General features: G+C 41.6%; 1 protein-coding gene across 1 annotated transcript in view; it reads left to right on the forward strand.

Moving 5' to 3' along the window:
* Nucleotides 1-2,083: 2,083 nt before the first annotated feature.
* Nucleotides 2,084-21,948, forward strand: part of PKD1L3 (polycystin 1 like 3, transient receptor potential channel interacting) — a 78,703-nt gene continuing 58,838 nt past the window's right edge. Inside the window, 7 exon segments of the mRNA XM_059877311.1 lie at nucleotides 2,084-2,426; nucleotides 3,170-3,292; nucleotides 5,486-5,602; nucleotides 12,667-12,716; nucleotides 14,664-14,912; nucleotides 18,960-19,091; nucleotides 21,276-21,452. Coding sequence (XP_059733294.1) covers nucleotides 2,084-2,426; nucleotides 3,170-3,292; nucleotides 5,486-5,602; nucleotides 12,667-12,716; nucleotides 14,664-14,912; nucleotides 18,960-19,091; nucleotides 21,276-21,452 — 1,191 coding nt within the window.

Below are 21,948 nucleotides of genomic sequence, written 5' to 3' on the forward strand. Positions count from 1 at the left end.
CTTCTCCAACACCACAGTTCAGGAGCATCCATTCTTCAGCACTCAGCCTTCTTCACAGTCCAACTCTCACATCCATACATGACCACAGGAAAAACCATAGCCTTGGCTAGACGGACCTTTGTTGGCAAAGTAATGTCTCTGCTTTTGAATATGCTATCTAGGTTGGTCATAGCTTTCCTTCCAAGGAGTAAGCGTCTTTTAATTTCATGGCTGCAGTCACCATCTGTAGTGATTTTGGAGCCCAGAAAAATAAAGTCTGACACTGTTTCCACTGTTTCCCCATCTATTTCCCATGAAGTGATGGGACCGGATGCCACGATCTTCGTTTTCTGAATGTTGAGGTTTAAGCCAACTTTTTCACTCTCCACTTTCACTTTCATCAAGAGGCTTTTGAGTTCCTCTTCACTTTCTGCCATAAGGGTAGTGTCATCTGCATATCTGAGGCTATTGATAATTCTCCTGGCAATCTTGATTCCAGTTTGTGTTTTTTCCAGTCCAGCGTTTCTCATGATGTACTCTGCATATAAGTTAAATAAACAGGGTGACAATATACAGCCTTGATATACTCCTTTTCCTATTTGGAACCAGTCTGTTGTTCCATGTCCAGTTCTAACTGTTGCTTCCTGACCTGCGTACAAATTTCTCAAGAGGCAGATCAGGTGGTCTGGTATTCCCATCTCTTTCAGAATTTTCCACAGTTTATTGTGATCCACACAGTCAAAGGCTTTGGCATTGTTTCACTATAAAAATGCCTAAAACGTACATGTGTATGCATGTATATATGTTTATAGGGATGTCTGGAAAGTAAGACTTTGTGTTTGTGGGCAATTTCTGTGCCCACGTTTATTTGTATTTATGATCTCATTTTGGTGCCAAGAAAGAGAACTAGCTAACGTATAACCGTGCCAGGTTTTAGTTGTCGGGGGCTTGTGGAATCTTCCTGGACCGGGGACGGAACCATCTCCCCTGCATTGGCAGGCAGCTTCTTACCCACTGTGCCACCAGGGAAGCCAGGAACTTCTGTATTAACTACACTTATTTTGTCTTTTTTCCCTCTAACTTAAAACGTAAACTGATTTAGTTCCCAATTACTTGACTATTGCAGTGTTTTTCAAAGTGAGGGGTGTGTTCTTGGGCTCTACACTTCAGAGAATTTTGTATTTTGGTGTCCACTTCCTCAGTGATTTTTAAAGTACCGCAAGCATCACGTGGACCATTTGGAAAACGTACTGAAACCTGCCAGGCAATTTCTGTGCCCACATTTATTTGTATTTATGATCTCATTTTGGTGCCAAGAAAGGGAACTGGCTAACGTATATAAGTGATAGATGTGCCACAGGTGGCATGCTCTATGAACAAAGGTTTTTCATCAAGTTAATTAAAGAAAAGCGGTGAGAGAATTGATTCTTCCTTACAGCAGGAGTCAGTGTGCGTAACAAAATCAAAAGAACCTGTGCAGTTGTAGACCGGAACCATATTTATCTGAGGTGTGGCTATTTAGTTTGGCGAAATTTGATTTTAAGTGGTTTTCAGTTTTGTTTATAATTTGTATTCATGCTTTCATCAAATATTTATTCTCTGGCTTTTATGATTATGTAAGAGCTTTAGGATAGATATCATGCCTAGATTTGTGTATAAATGTATTTAAGAAATAATACAATAATTTAAATCGATTCTAGGGAGTCTGCAAGAATGGTTTTCTTTTTTAAAGAAAATACGAAACTGAACTTTTAGCAACACTGGCTTAGATATTCATCACCCTCTATGCTCTTATAGGTTCGATTTAGCAGATAAAGGGCTATTACGATATTGCAAAGCTAAAGGCATAGCCAGTTGTGTAGACACAGGTGGTGCTGCCCCAGCCATGAGGGCCCGTTGCTTTATTGATCCCTAGCATTTGCTTTCAGCCTGTAGGAACACCACCTGGCTCCTTAAAACAAAACCTTTTGTCTCCTTGACAAATGACTCCCTATTTCTAGAAGAATAATACTAAATAAATACGATGAGCCCACCAAGAATATATTTAAAAGACCAGGCAGCTACTGAGCCCCCACACTTTTCCTGCTCACAGTTCGCAGAGAAAATGTTCTTCAAAGGAAGAACCTGGCTTTGGTTGTACATCACAACAGGTTTCGTTCTAGGCAGTGAACTCCATGGCTCAGAGCAACGCGGAGGGAATAACTGTTTTCAGCTGAGCAGCTTTCGGTGCAGCTTTGAGGGAGCAGAACAGCACTGTCATGCTCTGGGAGGACACCTTGCTTTCACCTGGAACCAGGAGGTTCAAGATCTCCTCTGGAACTTTCTGGAAAAAGAAAAGTGGTGGGTCGGGGGGAATTTAACACTGCCAGAAAAACACCAAGGAAAAAACCACCCAGGTGAGGCTCTGAGGTTTAGTGTTCATGAAGGAAACTCCTTACTTTTCCTCTGAGATGAGAGAAGGAAAGAAATGTGACTTCTTTTGTATACAGAGAAATCAGTCACTTTGTTACCATTGTTCTGAAATGTCTCCACTTTTGTGCTCCAGCCTTTCATTTGTGTCAGGAAATGATGAGCTTTTTTTGTCTCGGGGCCTATCAAAAGTTAATTTACTTGCTATTTGACTAAAAGTATTGTGCAAGATTCTGAAATGGTTACTTTTTTTCCTGGTAAAAAAGGAAAATTTATCATTCTCAGCCCCATGCTTCCTGACACAGAAGCTTGGAGAGAAATTATTTGCCAGTTGCCTTTCTTACACAGATATTTTCAAACTTAGACACAGTAATCTTAGGGTCTTAAAGAAAAGCTCAAGGCATTATTACATCATTGGGACTTTCCTGGTGGCTGAGATGGTAAGGAATCTGCCTGCAATGCAGGAGACCAGGTTCGATCCCTGGGTCAGAAAGATCCCCTGGAGAAAGGAATGGCAACCCACTCCAGTATTCTTGCCTGGAGAATCCCACGGACAGATGAGCCTGGTGGGCTACAGTCCTTGGGGTCGCAAGGAGTCGGACACCTTCGTTGACGTCTAGATAAGTTAATACTAAGCCTTGTGATAACACATAATATGAAAAAATAAACAGTGTATAATTTGTGTGTGTCAGGGGGCAATCAAAATTTGGTGTTCATATTTATTTTTTTTAACTGTTCAACTTTTGAGTATGAGGCTCATCTGGGTCTGGTTTCCCTGCAGCAGAGGTCACAACCCGCCCAGCCACCAAGCCCACCAGATGCATCTACTTGACCAGAAGTCACAATCAGACCTCATCCAAAGAGGGCTCTTGCTTAGCGAAGCATTACTTCATTTGCCAAGCTGGTAAGTGATGAAGCTACATGCTGCCAAAGACCTAATTCTTAGAAACTGACTCTGAATAAGGAGAGCATGTGAGAGTATTAGATAGAGTCTGTGGGTGATGGACCGTAACGACTTCCTCCTGCAACCCCAATGTTCCCTTCATTTCTTGACCTGGATGGAGTGTGCACCCCCCAGTCCTTTCAGCACTGGCCTTTACTGGGAAGAACAAGAAGCAAAAGAGGAACATAGAATATGGTGGATTATAGGGGAGCTGGTTATCAATGCAAGGTTTGCTTCTTCAGAGGTAGGAGGTGAGAATTAAGGGGTAGTTGGGTTTAGTTTGGTTTGGTTTTCACATTAAGCAATGTTCTTCATGGTAATAGTTACATAAAGCACTTACACTGTAGCTCAGTGAATTCTCAGAGGCCTTATGATGTCTGAGACTGTCTAGGTAAAAGTTCTGTTCCACTTTTTTTAAAAAATCACAAATACATTCTTATTAAAATGTACAGCAGCTATGAATGCTTCATAAAACAGAAGACATTGCAATATTTTTCTATTACAAGAAAAAAAAAGATCACCTTTCTCAAATACTGGCTATTGAAAGGACCCAGTATTTCAAGTTTACATATTTCTAGCAGCAGACCTCTCCTTCTTCACCCTTTCAAGCTCTTTGTGATATTTTTGTCTCTTTGCCATAATGGCATGCTGCTGTAAAAGAGGCCAAGGTTGTGGAAGGCAAGTGCTCACACGTTTCATTCTCACAAACTGCATCTCTAGTACTGGCAGTCATCTTACAATTGTGAACTGTTTTTATCATCACAAGAGTTTATTTCACCCAACCCGTCTCCAGGATTGGAAGAGCAGCCCCCTAATAGAGTCTAAACGATAGTGATTATTCATCCACTTTTCACTCTCCCAAGAGAGCTTTCAGACATTCTCTGCTACTCTTGGTTTTGGAGTGAAAATGCGTTTCCTAATATTATTTTCCTTGTACTTGCAAGAGACTTCTGCTGTAGAACATAGAATGTTTCTGCAGAAGGAAATCTTGGACAAAAAGAATTCCAGGTATCCAAGCCAGTTCTGCAAATTCTGAGTCTATGTGCCGATAACTAGAGGAAGTATGTCACCACAGTGGAAAGGCTGCACTCGAGCCAGGCTTCCTGGGTTCACATCTTGTTTCTCCCACCTTGGGCAACCAACTCATCCTCCACGCAGCCCAGTTTCCTTCCAAGGATTGTTATGAGGATGAAAATAATACAAATCATATAGAATATTAGAACAATGCCTGGTATTGGCTGCCAGATTAATAAAGATAGAGACACACAGGCATTATGTGAGGCCCGAGAAAGTAAGTACTTTCGCCTTTAGAGCCGACCAGTTTATAAAAAGTAAGAGAACTGAAGAGCATGTGAAATGGAACCATGGGAGTGTGATCATCAAAATCCAGAATTGGGAGGCTACAGGATAAACAACTCAGGTTTTACAACAAAGACGTGAGAAGATTGAGGGGAGAGAATAAGGAGGAAGTGGGAGAGGGCCACTTAGGAGAGGGGAAGTGAGAATAGACCAGGGAGATACTGTGATTACCAGGCAGGGCAAAGGCAGACCCCTCATGGTTCCCGATCCTGAATTGAAGCTGAGATGCAGTCAGCAAGGTTATGTGATTTCTCCAGCTGTGGTCAGTAGCGTGATAAGAAATAGCAAATATGCAAAGGGAGGCATGTTCAAGAATGCTCTTGCCCACCTTCTGAACTTCTGTCTCTAACAGTAAGAATTGTTGAATACAAGGGAAAATCCTATGCTTAGAATGCAACTTCTTAAAAATGAACTTAATTCTCTCTTCTCACTGTTGATCAAGTTGATGCATTTTGAACTGTTGAATAGTATAAGGGGGTGTGACTGTTGTTGTTCTTGAGTTGCTAAGTCATGTCCAACTCCTTGCAACCCCTTGAACTGCAGTATGCCAGGCTCCTCTGTCCTTCACCATCTCCCTGAGTTTGCTCAAATTCACGCCCGTTGAGATGTACCGTGTTCCAGAGCAAAAGACTTACCGCAGAATTTCTACATTGTTGTTCTTTGGAAAAACAGCAGGATAGTTATCTTTAATTTGTCTTTTCTTGATTATCACATACTTGAAAGTAGTGATAATTTTATAGACTTCCAGCTAGAGTTTTATCCAAAACGTTAACTTCTGCATTGGCCTCCAAACAGATGCCTTTTCAGACCAAGATGCCAATTATGAAAGAAATGGAAACAATTCTCATTCATGTGGGAAGCCCAAGAGGACAAAAAGAGAAGTCATAAGACCGAGAAGCAAAGTGACCTCAGGTAATGTGACATCAGTTGCTGCCTTAACGGATGCACGAGACTGAATTAATGCTGAAATGTGTCGTCATAGCACGGTACTCAGTAAATATCCTTTACATTCTGTTTTGTCTGATCTTAGTATTGCAGACTTTGCTTTCATTTTATATAGGTCTGTTTTCTTGGTATTTTTTTTTGGCCATCCTCTTTTCACATATGCTCAAATAAAAGACAATTTTCCCCCCTACAATGTTTTCCATCAAAAAAGTCTTCTTAAAATCCATGTAAAGTCTTTCAAATCACAGTATGCTCAATTTTTTATTTTTGAAAAATACTATTTCTTTCAGTGACGTCAGTTGGTATCAGTGTGGGCTGATTACAGAGATCACCTGACAGAACCGGTAAAAAGAGAGAGAAATTTAAAGTGGACCGAGTAATATTCTTAGGGGTAGGAGCTCACAGCTTCAAGGCTTAGGTGTCCTTGTCAACTAGCCCCTTAAGTTTCCTTTAAAAAAAAAAGCAATTCAGAAAGTGTTCTTTAAAATACAAGAAAGAGAGTATTCTTGTAGAGACATTTTCTCATCTAGGGAGAATATATTTCTAAAGAACAAATGTAAAAATCAACTTTTCTGAATGCTTTGTAAATGGGTGCTTGTGAGGGGAAAATGTAGTGATATAATTAGATGGAAGTAAAGATGAGATATTTTGGAAAACTTAATTCTGAAATTTCTTCTGGTTATAATTAAAGCAGTGATGTTGAAGATGCATTTGAGAAGTTTGGATAAAACTATGTCTTGAAATTTGAGTTTCAGGGGAGCAAAGCCTCTAAATTTATATACTACTTTGTATGAAGTGATTTTAACTATTCCTTTGTAAAACTAAATTATTAAGTGTACATTTGATGTTTCACATATACCCTTCAAGTTTATATCATCAAATTTGCTCAAAAATAACTTTAAAAAAAATGTCCTCATTGAGAAAAGAGGAGATTGTCTTGTGTTTTTTCGATGTGTGGGCCTTTAGAAAACTTGTGTGTCACTTTCAGTTTCATGTAGATGCATCTAATTACTCTGAGAATATTTTTATAGTGCAGTTATCTTCTCCTTTCTTCCCCATTATTTTCGGCTGTCCTGGGTCTTCGTTGCTGCACAGGCTTTTCTCTAGCTGCAGAGAGCGGGGGCTGCTCTTAGCAGCGGTGCGTAGGCTTCTCACCGCGGGGGCTTCTCTTGCTAAGGAGCATAGGCTCTCAAGTGCACAGCTTCAGTAGCTGTGGTGCGTGGGCTCAGTAGCTGTGGTGCAGGGGCTTAGCTGCCTCGTACCTGGGTCCTCAATCCCAAACCAGGGATCGAACCGGTGTCTCCTGCCTTGGCAGGCGGATTCTTGACCACTGAGCCGCCAGGGAAGCCATGGCTTTCTTTCAGTAACAGAGGCCATTCTTGCCTTGCTCTGTGCTTTCTTGTTCTAATGCTTCCTTGTTACTTTTGCCTTTACTGAAATTCTGTTTTTCAATAGTTTTTTAATTCCTTATCTTCAAGAAGTTGTGTCAACATTCTTATGCCTTTGTTTTGCTCATTGTCAGACTCAGGAATGTTTGAACTCTCATCTGGTTAAAGGAACATAGTACAGGTTAATTTCCACGCCCCCACCCGCACTCCCTAGACCTTGTTAGTATAACTGTGGATTTTATTCAAGTTATAGTTACATTCAATAATTATATTATACAATGTCAACTTTAAAAGGAGAACAACATGAAAGTTGTGAGTTTAGTTTTTCTTCGGGGCAAAATGAGGACTGTAGCCCAGGAGACAGCATCTCAGATAGTTTTAAGAAACTGTGTCGAAGAGGTAGGGGGCAAGGTCAGTATATGTGATTTTGGTGAAAGGGAAGAACATGCAATCAAGCACATTTTTTTTTTTTCCTTTGCAGAAGGTTTCTGCCAGCAACAAGAGTAGTCATCACCAGGAAGGATTTTAGTGTTTTTTGTTTGTTTGTTTGTTTGTTTGTTTTAATATGAGGAGATATAAGAATTGGGCTCATGAAATCAGTTTGCAAAAATATCTAATTGTCTGAAGACCTGCCAGTTTTCCCCAGAGCACAGAGTGCCTCATTTCTGCTCTCCATCCTGAACTCCTTTCAGTGGGTGTGGAAAATCAGCAGCTGCAGCTGCACATGATTTAATCCTTGTAGATGGCAGTTTGCCAATTTGTAATTGACAAGAACTTCTCTTAAGAATAGTTTTTTCGTGCTTTTATCACAGCCAGGTATCCAACAGTCATTTAGAACTTACTTCTATTTTAACCGGTTTTGTATTTGTCACCAACCACTTGGTACCATGACTTCACACTTGTAGCTATTAATTTCATCTCACCTCTATTCCAGTTATTTTTTCACGAAAGATCTGTTGGTGGAGGTATCTTGGAAACTTGTGAATAATCAAAAGGGGTCTTTCTTATCCCTTCCCAGTGTTGTCGTTTCAGTTGCTTAGTCGTGTCCAATTGTTTGTGACCCCATGGACTGCAGCTCGCCAGGAGGCTTCCCTGTCCTTCACCATCTCCCGGAGCTCACTCAAACTCATGTCCATAGAGTCAGTAAGGCCATCCAGCCATCTCATCCTCTGTCATCCCCTTCTCCTCCTGCCTTCAGTCTCTTCCAGTGTCAGGGACTTTTCTAATGAGTCAGTTCTTCACATCAGATGGCCAAAGTATTGGAGCTTCAGTTTCAGCATCAGTCCTTCCAGTGAATGTTCAGGACTGATTTCCTTTAGGATTGACTGGTTGGATCTCCTTGCAGTCCAAGGGACTATCAGGAGTCTTTTCCAGAACCACAGTCCAAAAGCATCAATTCTTTGACACTCAGCCTTCTTTATGGTCCAACTCTTACATCCATACATGACTACTGGAGCTTTGACTACACAGACCTTTGTCAACAAAGTAATGTCTCTGCTTTTTAATATGTTTTCTAGGTTTGTCATAGCTTTTCTTCCAAGGAGCAAGCGTCTTTTAATTCCATGGCTGCAGTCACCATCTGCAGTGATTTTGGAGTCCAAAAAAATAAAGTCTCTCACTGTTTCCATTGTTTCCCCATCTATTTGCCATGATCTGATGGGACCAGATGCCATGATCTTGGGTTTTTGAATGTTGAGTTTTAAGCCAGATTTTTCACTCTCTTCTTTCACCTTCATCAAGAGGCTCTTTAGTTCCTCTTTGCTTTCTGCCATAAGGGTGGTGTCATCTCCATATCTGATGTTATTGGTATTTCTCCTGGTAATCTTGATTCCAGCTTGTGCTTCATCCAGCCTGGCATTTCTCATGATGTACTCTGCATATAAGTTAAATTAGCAGGGTGACAATATACAGCCTTGGTGTACTCCTTTCCCAATTTTGAACTAGTCCATTATTTCATGTCTGGTTCTAACTGTTGCTTCTTGACTTGCATACAGTTTTCTCAGGAGGCAGGAAAGGTGGTGTGATATTCCTATCTCTTTAAGAATTTTCCATAATTTGTTGTGATCCACACAGTCAAAGGCTTTAGTGTAGTCAATAAAGCAGAAGTAGGTATTTTTATGGAATTCTCTTGCTTTTTCTATAATCCAGCGGATGTTGGCAATTTAATCTCTGGTTCCTTTGCCTTTTCTAAATTCAGCTTGAACATCTGGGAGTTCTCGGTTCATGTACTGTTGAAGCCTGGCTTGGAGAATTTTGAGCATTACTTTGCTAGCGTGTGAGATAAGTGCAATTGTGTGTTAGTTTGAACATTCTTTGGCATTGCCTTTCTTTGGGATTAGAATGAAAACTGACCTTCTCGAGTCCTGTGGCCACTGCTGAGTTTCCAAAGTTGCTGGCATATTGGGTGCAGCACTTTCACAGCATCATGTTTTAGGATTTGAAATAGCTCAGCTGGAATTCCATCACTTCCATTAGCTTTGTTCGTAGTGATGGTTTCTAAGGCACACTTGACTTTGCACTCCTGGATGTCTGGCTCTAGGTGAGTGATCACAACATCGTGGTTATCTGGGTCATTAAGATCTTTTTTCTATAGTTCTTCTGTATATTCTTGCCACCTCTTCTTAATAGCATCTGCTTCTGTTAGGCCCATACCATTTCTGTCCTTTATTGTACCCATCTTTGCATGAAATGTTCCCTAGGTGTCTCTAATTTTCTTGAAGAGATCTCTAGTCTTTCACATTCTATTGTTTTCCTCTATTTCTTTGCATTGTTCACTTAGGAAGCCTTTCTTATCTCTCCTTGCTATTCTTTGGAACTCTGCATTCAGATGGATATATCTTTCCCAATGTTAAAGGAAGATTTTCCCCAATTTACTGATGTAATAGGCTGTTATTCAGTGACTCGTGACAACATTCACTCTAGCAGATAGGAACTCTGAGGAGCTTTACAAGGGGAGACATTTTTATAGACAGAAATGAGCAGGAGCAAGGGCATTATACTGGGCATTTGCTGATTGGTTAAAACAGGGTTGCTTCCCTTATGTGGAGCCAAGGGAAGTCTTGGAGCCCTGTTATATGCATTGTGCTGGGCAGGCAGGTGGTGACTAGTTGACCATAGCCTTCCTTCCCTGGGAGAGCCATTTGGTAATGTGGGGCTTAGCATGAGTGACTCCATCTTGGGCCTGATCTGGTTACTTTAATATCAATGAGCCATATGTTAGCAAAGTATACAGTTAAAACATAGGATCAATTGCTGTAACAGAGGCCAAAATGGTAGCTTAACCATAACAGTGTGAGGAAGAACTTTATGGCTGAAAGGATAGATCATTGGTTTACAGGACCCAGAGCTTCCTTGTTCTGCCATCAACTTGTGGCATCTATCTCATGTCTATAAAAGCTGTCTTTTCTTCCAGAACTCTATGTTCACATTCTAGCAAATGGGAAGGAGAGACGAGAAAGCTGAGGGGCAGGATACAGGAGGCTGATCTTTTTTTTTTTTTTTTTTCCCCGTAAGGGCATAACCTGAAAATTGCACCTGTTACTTCTTCTCATATCCCATTGGCCAGAACCTGAACTCATGCCTGCACCATAGAGCAGGGAGGACTGGGAAATGTAGTCCTTAGCTGGGCTACCAGGTTCCCATTAAAGAAAGGGAAGACAGAATAGCCAACACACTCTGCAGTGAATGTGATACAATTCTTTCCCCACAGTCTTCTCCTCAAAACTCTGTAGACATCATTCTCTTGGTTTGGTTTTTTTTTGTGGTTTTTTTTGGCATTTAATGCTATAGTGGAAAAGACTAAGGCTAAGGCTAGCTACCCACCCCGCCTTTTTCCTGGTAGCCTTTTTCCCCCTATCAGATTGCTTGTATAATTTTTTAAATCCTTGCACTACAGAAATTTTCTTAGCATGCATTTAGATTGCTTTTCACTGATTTTTGCCTAGAATGTGATGTTGCATATATACATCTTTCTCAGTTCAAGAAAATTCTGTTCTGTTCTACCCATTTATCCCTCTCTTTGATTTGCGTTGGTTTAGGCCCTGAGAAATACCAGGTGTCTGCGTGCTCTCCTGCTGGTTTCTGCCCTCCACGTCTTTCCTGTCGTTCTTCTAAGGAAAAGATGGTCTCCTGTTTGCCAGTCTTGCTGTTGCGTCCTGAAAGAACTCCTGACACTCGCCCTGTGCACCACTGATGTGCCTTTTCCACCTTAGTTCTGCTCTGTGTTACCTCCAGTGTGGATCTTAGTTTTTCTGTAGCATTTCTGGTGTTCTTGAAGTCCTCTAATATCATTTATTTCTCTTTTAATCTCATTCTTATGCATATTACCTTCAATTGGTTTATCTTTAAGACTTTCTGTTTGGTGGTGTGGCCCCCCAAAAAATGACTTTGTCTCGATCAAGGATGTTAAACAGCTTCCTGAAATATTTTTCTGGATTTTGCTCTTGATGATTTTTAGAGCTGTCGTTTCCTCTGAGTCCTTTGGAGTCAGTTTCCTGGTTCTAAAGTGCTATTCACAGGCTCCCTTTTATTCTTTGTTTTTGTTTTTTTTTTCCCCCTTAAGGCAAGATCTGTCAAAAGACATTTGTCTAAGACTAAGAATTGGATCACTCTTAAGTTTAGCAGCCCGCTGGTTTTATTTAATGGTTATAACCCCTTCTCAGATCGGCAGATGATGTTCTGGGTCAGTTTCCTGTTCCCAGCAAGCTGTCAGCCTAATGGCCCTACTCTGAGGGGATGTTTTTCTCAACTCTGCATATACTGCTTTAACTTTCACATCATGGGATATTATTAAATCCATTCTCCAGATGAGAAAACTAAGTGGTTAAGTCATTTGTTCAAGGCTTCATCATAAGTCGCAGTAAGAGGCAAACCAGCTCTGGACCCCAGGTCTTTGACTCAGAATTCAGTTTCTTCAGTCCTTCTTACTTGTGTTCATCTTGATAGAAAAGCAGGGCAGCTGATCCGAAGAGCATCTCAGAACTGTGTCCTGCCCCAGCAGTAGTGGCTGCAGTGATTTTGCTGCTAAACGTACACACCAGCCTTGTGAACATCAAAGGGAGTGCTCTAAAAGAAGGCAGAGTGGACTTGCTGTGGTCAGGTCAGTGTGCGTGAGTCTAGACACTCATGCTTTGAAAGAAATCAACCTAAGTTCGTAGCAAATAAGCATGGTAATATCCGGATATTGCCTTCAAATAACAGTTTTCTTACTGGAAAAATGTGGAAAGAGAATAAAAACGATAACGGTGATCCGGTAAAATGCTGTAAATGATCATTTCCTAAAGTCTGTCAGAAATATGCTCTGATTTATTGAATAAAAGCTCTTTTTTGGTAAAATTATGAGGCAGATATTTCTGCAGTAATATTTATATTCTGGCAACTTTATGATTGATCTGATTTAATATTTTCATACAGAGGATCTGGGTCTTGGAAGAGTGAGTGAAGGGATGAGACATTAGTAATGTGATGCTTCTGCTCCAGGAATCTGGCTTTCTACAGATCGAGCAACAGTGGGAAATGAGCACTTTGGCTTCCTACATAAAACAATTTGCATTGTTTTCAGAAACAAATAATCTTCAAGCAAAATAGAAATATTTCTATCCTAAGCCTTTCCCTTGAACATAATCAACTCTCTTTTTCCTATAGGAGACACTCGTCTTTCAACCATGCGTCACCAGCCTGCTGAGGCTAGTATGGTAAGTACTTCACCACAGTGCGCATCTTGAAATATGGCTCCCTTTGTTGTTCTTGGTGGGTTCTACCAGAACTCTCCTCTGTCTCATAGAGGGCTCTGGATATAGGTTTTGAAGAAAGAAAGGAAAGTATTTAAGTGCAGCAAAGAATCAGGTCTGGTGGATGCTTTATTAAAGAAAATTTTAAAGCCTCTTTGGGTATGATGTTGGTACAATTATTTGTTGATCGGTTGTTGATTTATTCCCTACTTCATCCCAGAAAGGATTTGTGGCATCTTACCAAAATATATGCCATGCAATAACATTTAAATAACATTTAAAAAAATTTTTTTAAGAAAAAAAGAAAGAAATTTGAGTGAAAGGAAAACAGTGGTAGGAACTGCATAATCTATAAAATTTCACCTTCAAGGGACTGCTGTGGCAGTCCAGTAGTTAGGGCTCCATGCTCCCACTGCAGGGAGCTCAGATTTGAACCCTGGTTGGGGAACTAGGATCCCCAAAGCTGTGCAGCAAAGCACCGCCCCCCACAAAAATTTACCTTCAAGAAATTTCTCAGCCTTCTTGCCTCTGTGTCCTGCATACTTATATTGTCTAAATAGATGCACATTTACTTGATCTAGTATTAACTGCAAAACATGTTATGCAAAATATAGCAGCAAGAAAGAAGGAAAATAGAGATGAAATAAATACCCTTTAAAGCAGCATCTCCCAAATGATGTTCTGTAAAATAACAACCAACATTGCTTAAAAGAAGGAAAACAAGCGAAGGTTTATGCCTGTAGGACTTTTCTGAGCCTTTCAGGTGCCCAGGCCTCACCATCTGCTCTGCGATCACACCCCAGCCCACACCACCGTCATCTCCCATCTAAGCTGTGCATCCACCACCTCTTGGTCCCTTCCTGCCCGTTCCCAACCCAGCAGTGCGAGGAGTCCTTCAGAGCACAATCGGATCACGCCCCTGCGCCTCGAAGCCCCGAGCGTCTTCCCCGCTCAGACTGAGTAAAATCACCCTGTTGTCAATTGCTTGACGCCAGCGCTGTCCTCACCCCCACCCCCAGGGTCTTCCTGATCACCCCAGTTCCCACTTCTGCTCATCTAGCCTCCTCGTTCCTCAAAGCCAGCAAGCTGTGGCCTCAGGGCCTTTGCACCCCTCAGCTGTCCTTCTCCAGTGTATTGGCAGAGCTTTCTCTCCCTGCTTCATTCAACTGTCAGCAAGAATACCGTCTCCTGACAGCCGAGCACCCTTTCTCTTCATCTGCTTACTTTTTTTTTTTTAATTTTTTTTAACTTGATTCGGTACACAATACAATGTGTATATCTGTCACCACCATGAAAATGGAGGCTCCATGAGGCAAGAACTTGGCTCATTTTGTTCACTGCTGTATCCTTGGTTCCCCAGAACATTAAATAGCACATGCTGCTGCTGCTAAGTCATTTCAGTCGTGTCCGACTCTGTACGACCCCATAGACGGCCTCCCACCAGGCTCCCCTGTCCCTGGGATTCTCCAGGCAAGAACAATGGAGTGGGTTGCCATTTCCTTCTCCAATGCATGAAAGTGAAAAGTGAAAGTGAAGTCGCTCAGTCGTGTCCGACTCCTAGCGACCCCATGGACTGCAGCCCACCAGGCTCCTCTGTTCGTAGGATTTTCCAGGCAAGAGTACTGGAGTGGGGTGCCATTACTTTCTCCTACTTAGCACATAGTAGATGCTTAATTATAATTTAGTGAATGAGTGGCAGTAAGCACAGTAATATAAATTGTGGCTCTTAAAGAGGATAATACAGTATGCCACTTTCTCAAGACTGTGCACAGGATCTTTTTGAGAGAAATGCCTGTTAATACCGTACAGGACGTGGGGATTCTAGAGCAATTTTAGAAGCACTTGCCTGAATTATTCATCATTTAGGGAAATCGTATTCAGCCTTCTCCTTGGTGGATTTTTATCTTCTAGTCCAAGACCCTGTGCCATCGCCTCAGTCCATTTCCTTCCTTGCCACCTGAAGTCACACCACAGGGGGTGTCAGTCACGCCTGCACCTACCAGCCAGCCTCTCCCTCTGACACCAGGGCTCCCCAGGCCTGGATCTGTAACACGTGCTGGAAAAGCTCTGGTAGAAATAACTTCAAGCCCCAAAGAGGACTCACACCCAGGTGTCTTCACCAGTCATCCACAAGTATCCTTACAGAACGCATCTTATCAGGTAAGTGTGGAAAATTGAAGTCACAGCCGGGGACCCTTGTGACCCTGAAAGAGCCCTTTTTGACCCTTTCCTTCCATATGGCGATGTTTCGAGAATATGCTGCTAGGAAGGAGCTGTTTTCACCCTTCTCCCCTGAGCAGAACGTAGGAATGCCTGACAATGATGGGGTTCAGGGTAGGCTGCCCCAAAATGTGCCGCTGTGGCAATCTGGATTATTTCAAGCTGAAGACAGTTAAGGCCCAACAGACTCAAGAAGAACTTTTTACTTGCCTCTTCACTGTCTGAAAGAAATTAGATTAGGAGCTCGAACCAGGAAAAGAGCTATTAATGTTACCACGATAAATTTTCTTACATTAGAAACACTTCTCTGCATGGTGTGACGAGCGTGCATTTACCAGACCTTTCCACTTGCCATCTTTCTGTGAATGTCTTCCTCCACTCCGAAGTCCCAGACCCCTGGCCCCTTATCCTTAGCTCAGGATGGGATCTAAACCTCAGTGGCCTGTGAAACTCCCATCTTTGGGACTCCCATACATATGTAATTATATTTGTTTCTCTCCTGTTAATAGGTTTTATGTTGGCTTAATTATTAGCCCAGCTGAAGAAACTGGAAGGGAAGAAGGGAAAAGGGTTCCTCTCCTAACAGACAAGCCTGTATCCCAATTCAGAGCTAAGCAAGTCTATGGAAATATTCCACAATGGGTTTTATACCCACTTCAGGATTTAATGTCTTATCATTTAATGATATTCTATTTAGTGCTTCAGGCAAGGAGGAAGCCTTATTCACCTGCCCCACTTTTTCAGGAGCAGCAAACCCTTCTGACAGCTCCTCCTACTCAACATCTCAACTCTTTTTTTATGTTTCTTCCCCCTTTGCCCCAAACCTTAAGATGAAGCAAAGCCATCGTGACAATTTTGACTGAACAAAATTATCCTGCTTCTACCCATTTTTTTTTTAACACAAGCTCTACTTACATGCAAACATTTCCCTGCTAAAGAGGAATCCTGTTTACTCTGAATCTGCACTCAGTGTTAATGGAAGCTAGATGTTCACTATTGTCTCTGCTGGCATTGTGTTCCCCTGGGGAGAAACTGACCTACAGTCGTTTCAACAGACATGTTTTCTTTAAACAAAGGGAAATCTGAAGTGTAGACTCCCCAGGAGTCTACAAATAAATGACTATAAATATTAAGAGAATTTAGTAGCGTTGCTGAATACCAGGTTACTATAACAAAGCTAATTGTACTTTTATAGATCAGTAACATTAAGTTAGCAATTTAGATAAAGAAAAAAGATATGATAGCCAGGTATGTAGGAGCACAGATAACAAAGTGTCAGTCACTCAGTGGTATCTGACTCTTTGCAACCCTATGGACTGTAGCCCACCAGGCTCCTCTGTCCATGGGATTCTCCAGGCAAGAATACTGGAGTGGGTTGCCATTTCCTGCTCCAGGGGATCTCCCCAACCCCTGTTCAGTCGTATGATCCATGAGGGTAGGACCATAGCTGACTGGAAGTGCTCTTAACTCCTGAATCTGGTGGCACACAGTAGGCATTTAATAAAGATTTATTGACTGTGATTGAATCAAGCTGTAAGTGGAGTATTCCCTGGTAATTGGACCAAGTCATTGGTATAAACAGAGATTATCTCAGGGTTGGACTTTCAGTTTGAAAGCAATGACCTCTTAAGCTTTGGGGCAGGTCCAGTGCTCTGGGTTTGTTTTCTCAGAGGTTTTCTGCCTCCACCTCCTGCCAAGTGGTATTTAAGGTACTACCTTCTCGAACATGAACTCTTGAATTGAGGGAAATAAACAGGGTGGGGAACCTGAAATATTTAATATACTTCCAAATAGAGAAGATTGGGTTTGTTTGTTTGTTTTGGCTGCACCATGCAGTGTGCGTCTTAGTTCCCTGACCAGGGGTCAGTTCTGTGCCCCTGCATTAGGAGCATGGAGCCTTAACCCCTGAATGACCAAGGAAGTCCCTGGAAGAGTTAGTTTTATTTCCATGTGACCCTTTCTTTTTAAAATTTATTTTTAATTACAGGATAACTGTTTTACAATATTGTGTTGGTTTCTGCCTTACATCAACATATATCAGCCATAGGTATACATGTGTCCCCTCTGTTCTGAACATCCCTCCCACCTTCCATCCCACTCCAGCCCTCTGTGTTGTCACAGAGCTCCGGTTTGAGTTCCCTGAGTCATACGGCACATTCCCGCTGGCTGTCTCTTTTACATGTGGTAGTGTGTGCGCGTCCACGCTACTCTCTGCATTTGTCCCACCCTCCTTCCCCGCCTCCCCGTGTCCACAAGCCTGTCTTCTGTGTCTTCATCTCTATCCCTGCCCTGTGAATAGGCTCATCAGTGCCATCTTTCTAGATTCCATACTGCTGCTGCTAAGTCACTTCAGTCGTGTCTGACTCTGTGCGACCCCATAGACGGCAGCCCACCAGGCTCCCAGGTCCCTGGGATTCTCCAGGCAAGAACACTGGAGTGGGTTGCCATTTCCTTCTCCAATGCATGAAAGTGAAAAGTGAAAATGAAGTCGCTCAGTCGTGTCCGACTCTAAGCGACCCCGTGGACTGCAGCCTACCAGGCTCCTCCGTCCATGGGATTTTCCAGGCAAGAGTACTGGAGTGGGGTGCCATTGCCTTCTCTGCTAGATTCCATATACACGCGTTAATAGACGGTATTTGTTTTTCTCTTTCTGACTTACTTCACTCTGTATAATAGGCTCTAGGTTCATCCACCTCATTAGCACTGATTCAAATTCATTCCTTTTTGTGGTTGAGTAATATTCCATTGTGGTAACTTCCCTGGTAGCTCAGCTGGTAAAGAATCCACCAGCAATGCAGGAGATCCCAGTTCAATTCCTGGGTAGGGAAGATCCCCTGGAGAAGGAAATGGCAACCCACTCCAGTATTCTTGCCTGGAAAATTCTATGGACAGAGGAGCCTGGTGGGCTACAGTCCATGACGTCCCAAAGAGCCAGACACGACTGAGCGACTAAGCACAATATTCCATTGTATTTATGTACCACAGCTGCTTTATCCATTCATCTGTCAGTAAACATCTCGGTTGCTTCCATGTCCTTGCTATTGTAAATAGTGTTGTGATGAATATTGGGGTACATGCGTCTTTTTCAGTTATGGTTTTCTCAGGGTATATGTCCATAGGTGAGATTATTGGGTCGTATGGTAGTTTTATTCTAGTTTTTTAAGGAATCTCCAGACTGTCTTCCATAGTGGCTGTATCAATTTACATTTCCCTTTTCTTCATATCCTCTCCAGTGCAAGAGGGTTCCCTTTTCTTCACACCCTCTCCAGCGTTTGTTTGCAGATTTTTTGGTGATGGCCATTCTGACCCGTGTGAGGTGGTAGCTCATCATAGTTTCGATTTACATTTCTCTAATAATGAGTGATGTTGAGCATCTTCTCTTGTGTTTATCAGCCATCTGTATGTCATCTTTGGATAAATGTCTGTTTAGGTCTTTTGCCCACTTTTTGATTGGGTTTGTTTTTCTGGTATTGAGTTGCATGAGCTGCAGGAGTATTTTGGAAACCAATTCTCTGTCAGTTGCTGCATTTGCTATTTTTTTTTCCCATTTGGAGGGTTGTCTTTTCACCTTGTTTATAGTTTCCTTTGCTGTGCAAGAGCTTTTAAGTTTAATTAGATCCAACTTGTTTATTTTTGGGTTTTTTTTTTGCATTACTCTAGGAGGTGTGAGCCTCACTTTTGATCATGGCATAAGACTTCAGCTTATTCTTATAAGTCTTATTTCCAGCTTCATTTATCCTTGGATCTGTCATTGTATAACCTGGTTATCCATTTTCTCTACTGTATAAAGAGATGAAAATAAATTATATCTATTTGCAGAACAGCTTGTACTATCGAGAACAGCTCGATAGTAACTGCTGTGGAGAGTCTGATTCGTAAAGTTTGTAATAGTATCAAAAGTCAACTCTTGTTAAAACAATGGCTCAAATTACTAAAATGCAGTAATTTTATATAAATAATTTTGAGAAAACTCTTTGTTCTCAATAGATCATAGATGAGATAACAGGGAACTTCAGCAAAGCAGTTCTTGGTTTTCGAGCTCACAACAAACTGCAGAAAGCTTGCGAGATCCTCGAGGGACTGGCAGCCTTTATCCCAGGATTTTCTGAGTCAGCTCAGGTAAGCAGAGGGCGACTTAGCGGGGGGAAGGTATGAAGAGGAAATGAAAAAGAGAAAAATAATAATAAAATAGAAAATAGATCATCTGGAGATTGTGCCTTGTGCAGAATTTAACATTATAAAAGTATTTTGTGGCGATTCAAATATTAGCAGGTGTTTGAAATACCTTCAGATTGGAAGATTGTAAATAATCGGTGACATTCTCAGAAATGCTGTGTTTATTTTCTTTTGTCTGTTTATCAGGTACTGCCTTTCTGATACATCTGTTAGGAGAAATCATGGGAGACAAAAATAGATCCACTTCTTGAGGTAGATAGAGACGGACATCCCTGAAGCAGGCATCGAAAACCCCGTGATGTCTGTATTTATGGCAGCCATCTTTGCCAGTGTTACTTCCCCCTGACTGGTCATGCCTCTCTTCTACTTCTTACACGTTAGTAATTAAGGTGGTAGGATTAGTGAGAATTTTAAATTCTTCTTTTCCATTTCCTATATTTTCAAATATTCTGCTATAAGTACATAGGTGCAATCTGGGTTGGTTTACTTAGACTTTTTAATTACATAAATAGTGTGTGCTTATTACTCAAACATCAGAACAAAAACATTAAGAAATGGAAACCTTCACCATCTTGGTCCTTCTTGCCAATCTCATTCTCTAGATGTTACTCTCTGTAATTTGTTATGCATAACCCTCCAGACTTTTGTCTATATGTACACAACTTTGCCAAAGAAGGCAATGGCACCCCACTCCAGTACTCCTGCCTGGAAAATCACACAGATGGAGGAGCCTGGTAGGCTGTAGTCCATGGGGTCACTAAGAGTCAGACATGACTGAGCGACTTCACTTTCACTTTTCACTCTCATGCATTGGAGAAGGAAATTGTAGCCCATTCCAGTGTTCTTGCCTGGAGAATCCCAGGGATGGCAGAGCCTGGTGGGCTGCCGTCTCTGGGGTCGCACAGAGTCGGACACGACTGAAGCGACTTAGCAGCAGCAGCAGCACACAACTTTGCTATTTTGTGTTAACAAAAATGGGGTTAAATTATTAATATATACATTTTTCTGCTTCTTAATTTTTTTTCTTAGTACTCTGTCATGGATATCTTTTCATAGCAGCATACAGACATGAACTCACTATTCTTGACGCTCATTTGAATATTTTTCATTTGTTTACCCTTGCGAACAGCATATCCATGAACATCCATGTACCTACATCTTTGAGTGCTTATGCAAACATGCCTCTGGGATAGAGAGCGAGAAATAGAATTTGATGGACTCTTAAATTTTTAATCAATGACAAAATCGCCCTCCTAAAAGGCACCCTTTTACATTCTCACAAGCCACGTCCTCACACTCTCACTTTTGCCAATTTCAAAGGCTTAGAAAAGAAAGAAAAGCATTTTATTGATCTCTAAAGAGGTCAGACATTGTTTTATTTATTTATTGGCCATTTTTATTTGTCCTCTGAATTGCTTCTGTATGTTCTTCACTCATTTTTCCCCTTTGGGTTTTTTGGTCATTTTCTTATTTATTAAGAATAAGAGAGCTTTACTGTTAACTTTTGTTATATAAGTTGCTGATATTTTAGCAACATGTCTTTTTAATTTTGTTGCATTTTTTATTTTGCAGAGGTCTTTAATACATGTAACTTTGAAAATAACATTTCAAAACAAAAATTGTTATAACTGCAGTGGATATTCAGTAAATATCTGTCAGCTAGCTTCACCTTATTAGTTGACTTTTTTTTTTTACTTGCAAACAACCCACAGAAAGGAAAATTGGTGTTTTCTGTTTCATATAGAAATTCTCCTTGATCTCCCTTTTAAGTCTATCTTCAGTGCTTTGGAGGCCCTAAGTACAAAGTGATAGTCTACTTGATATTTCTGTCAGCATTGCTCTTTTCCTCAGCATTTCTTTTTCTTTTTAAGCTTCTGTTAATTAGATATTTGATCTGCTTATCACAGTGAAAAGGGTTGTGTTGGTTCCTTAGAATAACCAGAAACACACATCCTCCTTTAGGTAACGTGTAACAATATATCTTCCTTCCCTGCCAAGTTGTAATATTGCTTCTTATAAAAATGCATTGGAAGTGTGTGAAGAACACAGAACTCCTTATAAGGAGAACCCAGGTTTAAAGTGGTCATAAACAGTGCAGGGATGTGTATGTGTCTGCTGAAATTCCAGGTCAGGGTCATCAATACCCTTACAGACCTGAATGAGCAGCTTCTGCAGAGCCCATTTCTGAACAGCAGCAACCCAGGCTCCAGAACACCTGTGACCATCTGCCTCCTCCACTCCCTCAACAACGTAATGAAAGCTGGTGAAGCAAGTCGGCCAAGACATGGGCATCGCGTCGAGCAGGTGGGTACAGTGTGTGCCAGTGGCCAACTCCGTTTAGAGACCTTTTCATCTTGACAGATCAGGCATCGACATGGCCTTTCCCTAGACCTCTAGCTGCTGCTGCTGCTGTCGCTTCAGTCGTGTCCGACTCTGTGCAACCCCATGGACGGCAGCCCACCAGGCTCCGCCATCTCTGGGATTCTCCAGGCCTCTAGAGAGCCCAGCTAAACAGGCACCACTCAGGAGACTGCTCCGTCAAGCCTGCTCCCAGTCTTCTCTCCGCCCCACCACTGAGCCAAGAACGCCTAGTGCTGAAATCCAGTGAATTCAGTGAAGGGTTTGGCATATAATAAACATTCCACTAAATACATTATTTTTACCCTTCACATAGAAAGCTGTTCAACATCACTCGTCACTAGGGAGCTGCGCATCAAACCACCATGAGATCCCACTTCACACCTAGACAGACAGACAATAACAAGTGTTGGCAAGGAGGCAGAGAAACTGGAATGCTTAT

This window comes from Bos taurus, chromosome 18 (genome assembly GCF_002263795.3).
Source record: "Bos taurus isolate L1 Dominette 01449 registration number 42190680 breed Hereford chromosome 18, ARS-UCD2.0, whole genome shotgun sequence".
NCBI classification, from domain to species: domain Eukaryota; kingdom Metazoa; phylum Chordata; class Mammalia; order Artiodactyla; family Bovidae; genus Bos; species Bos taurus.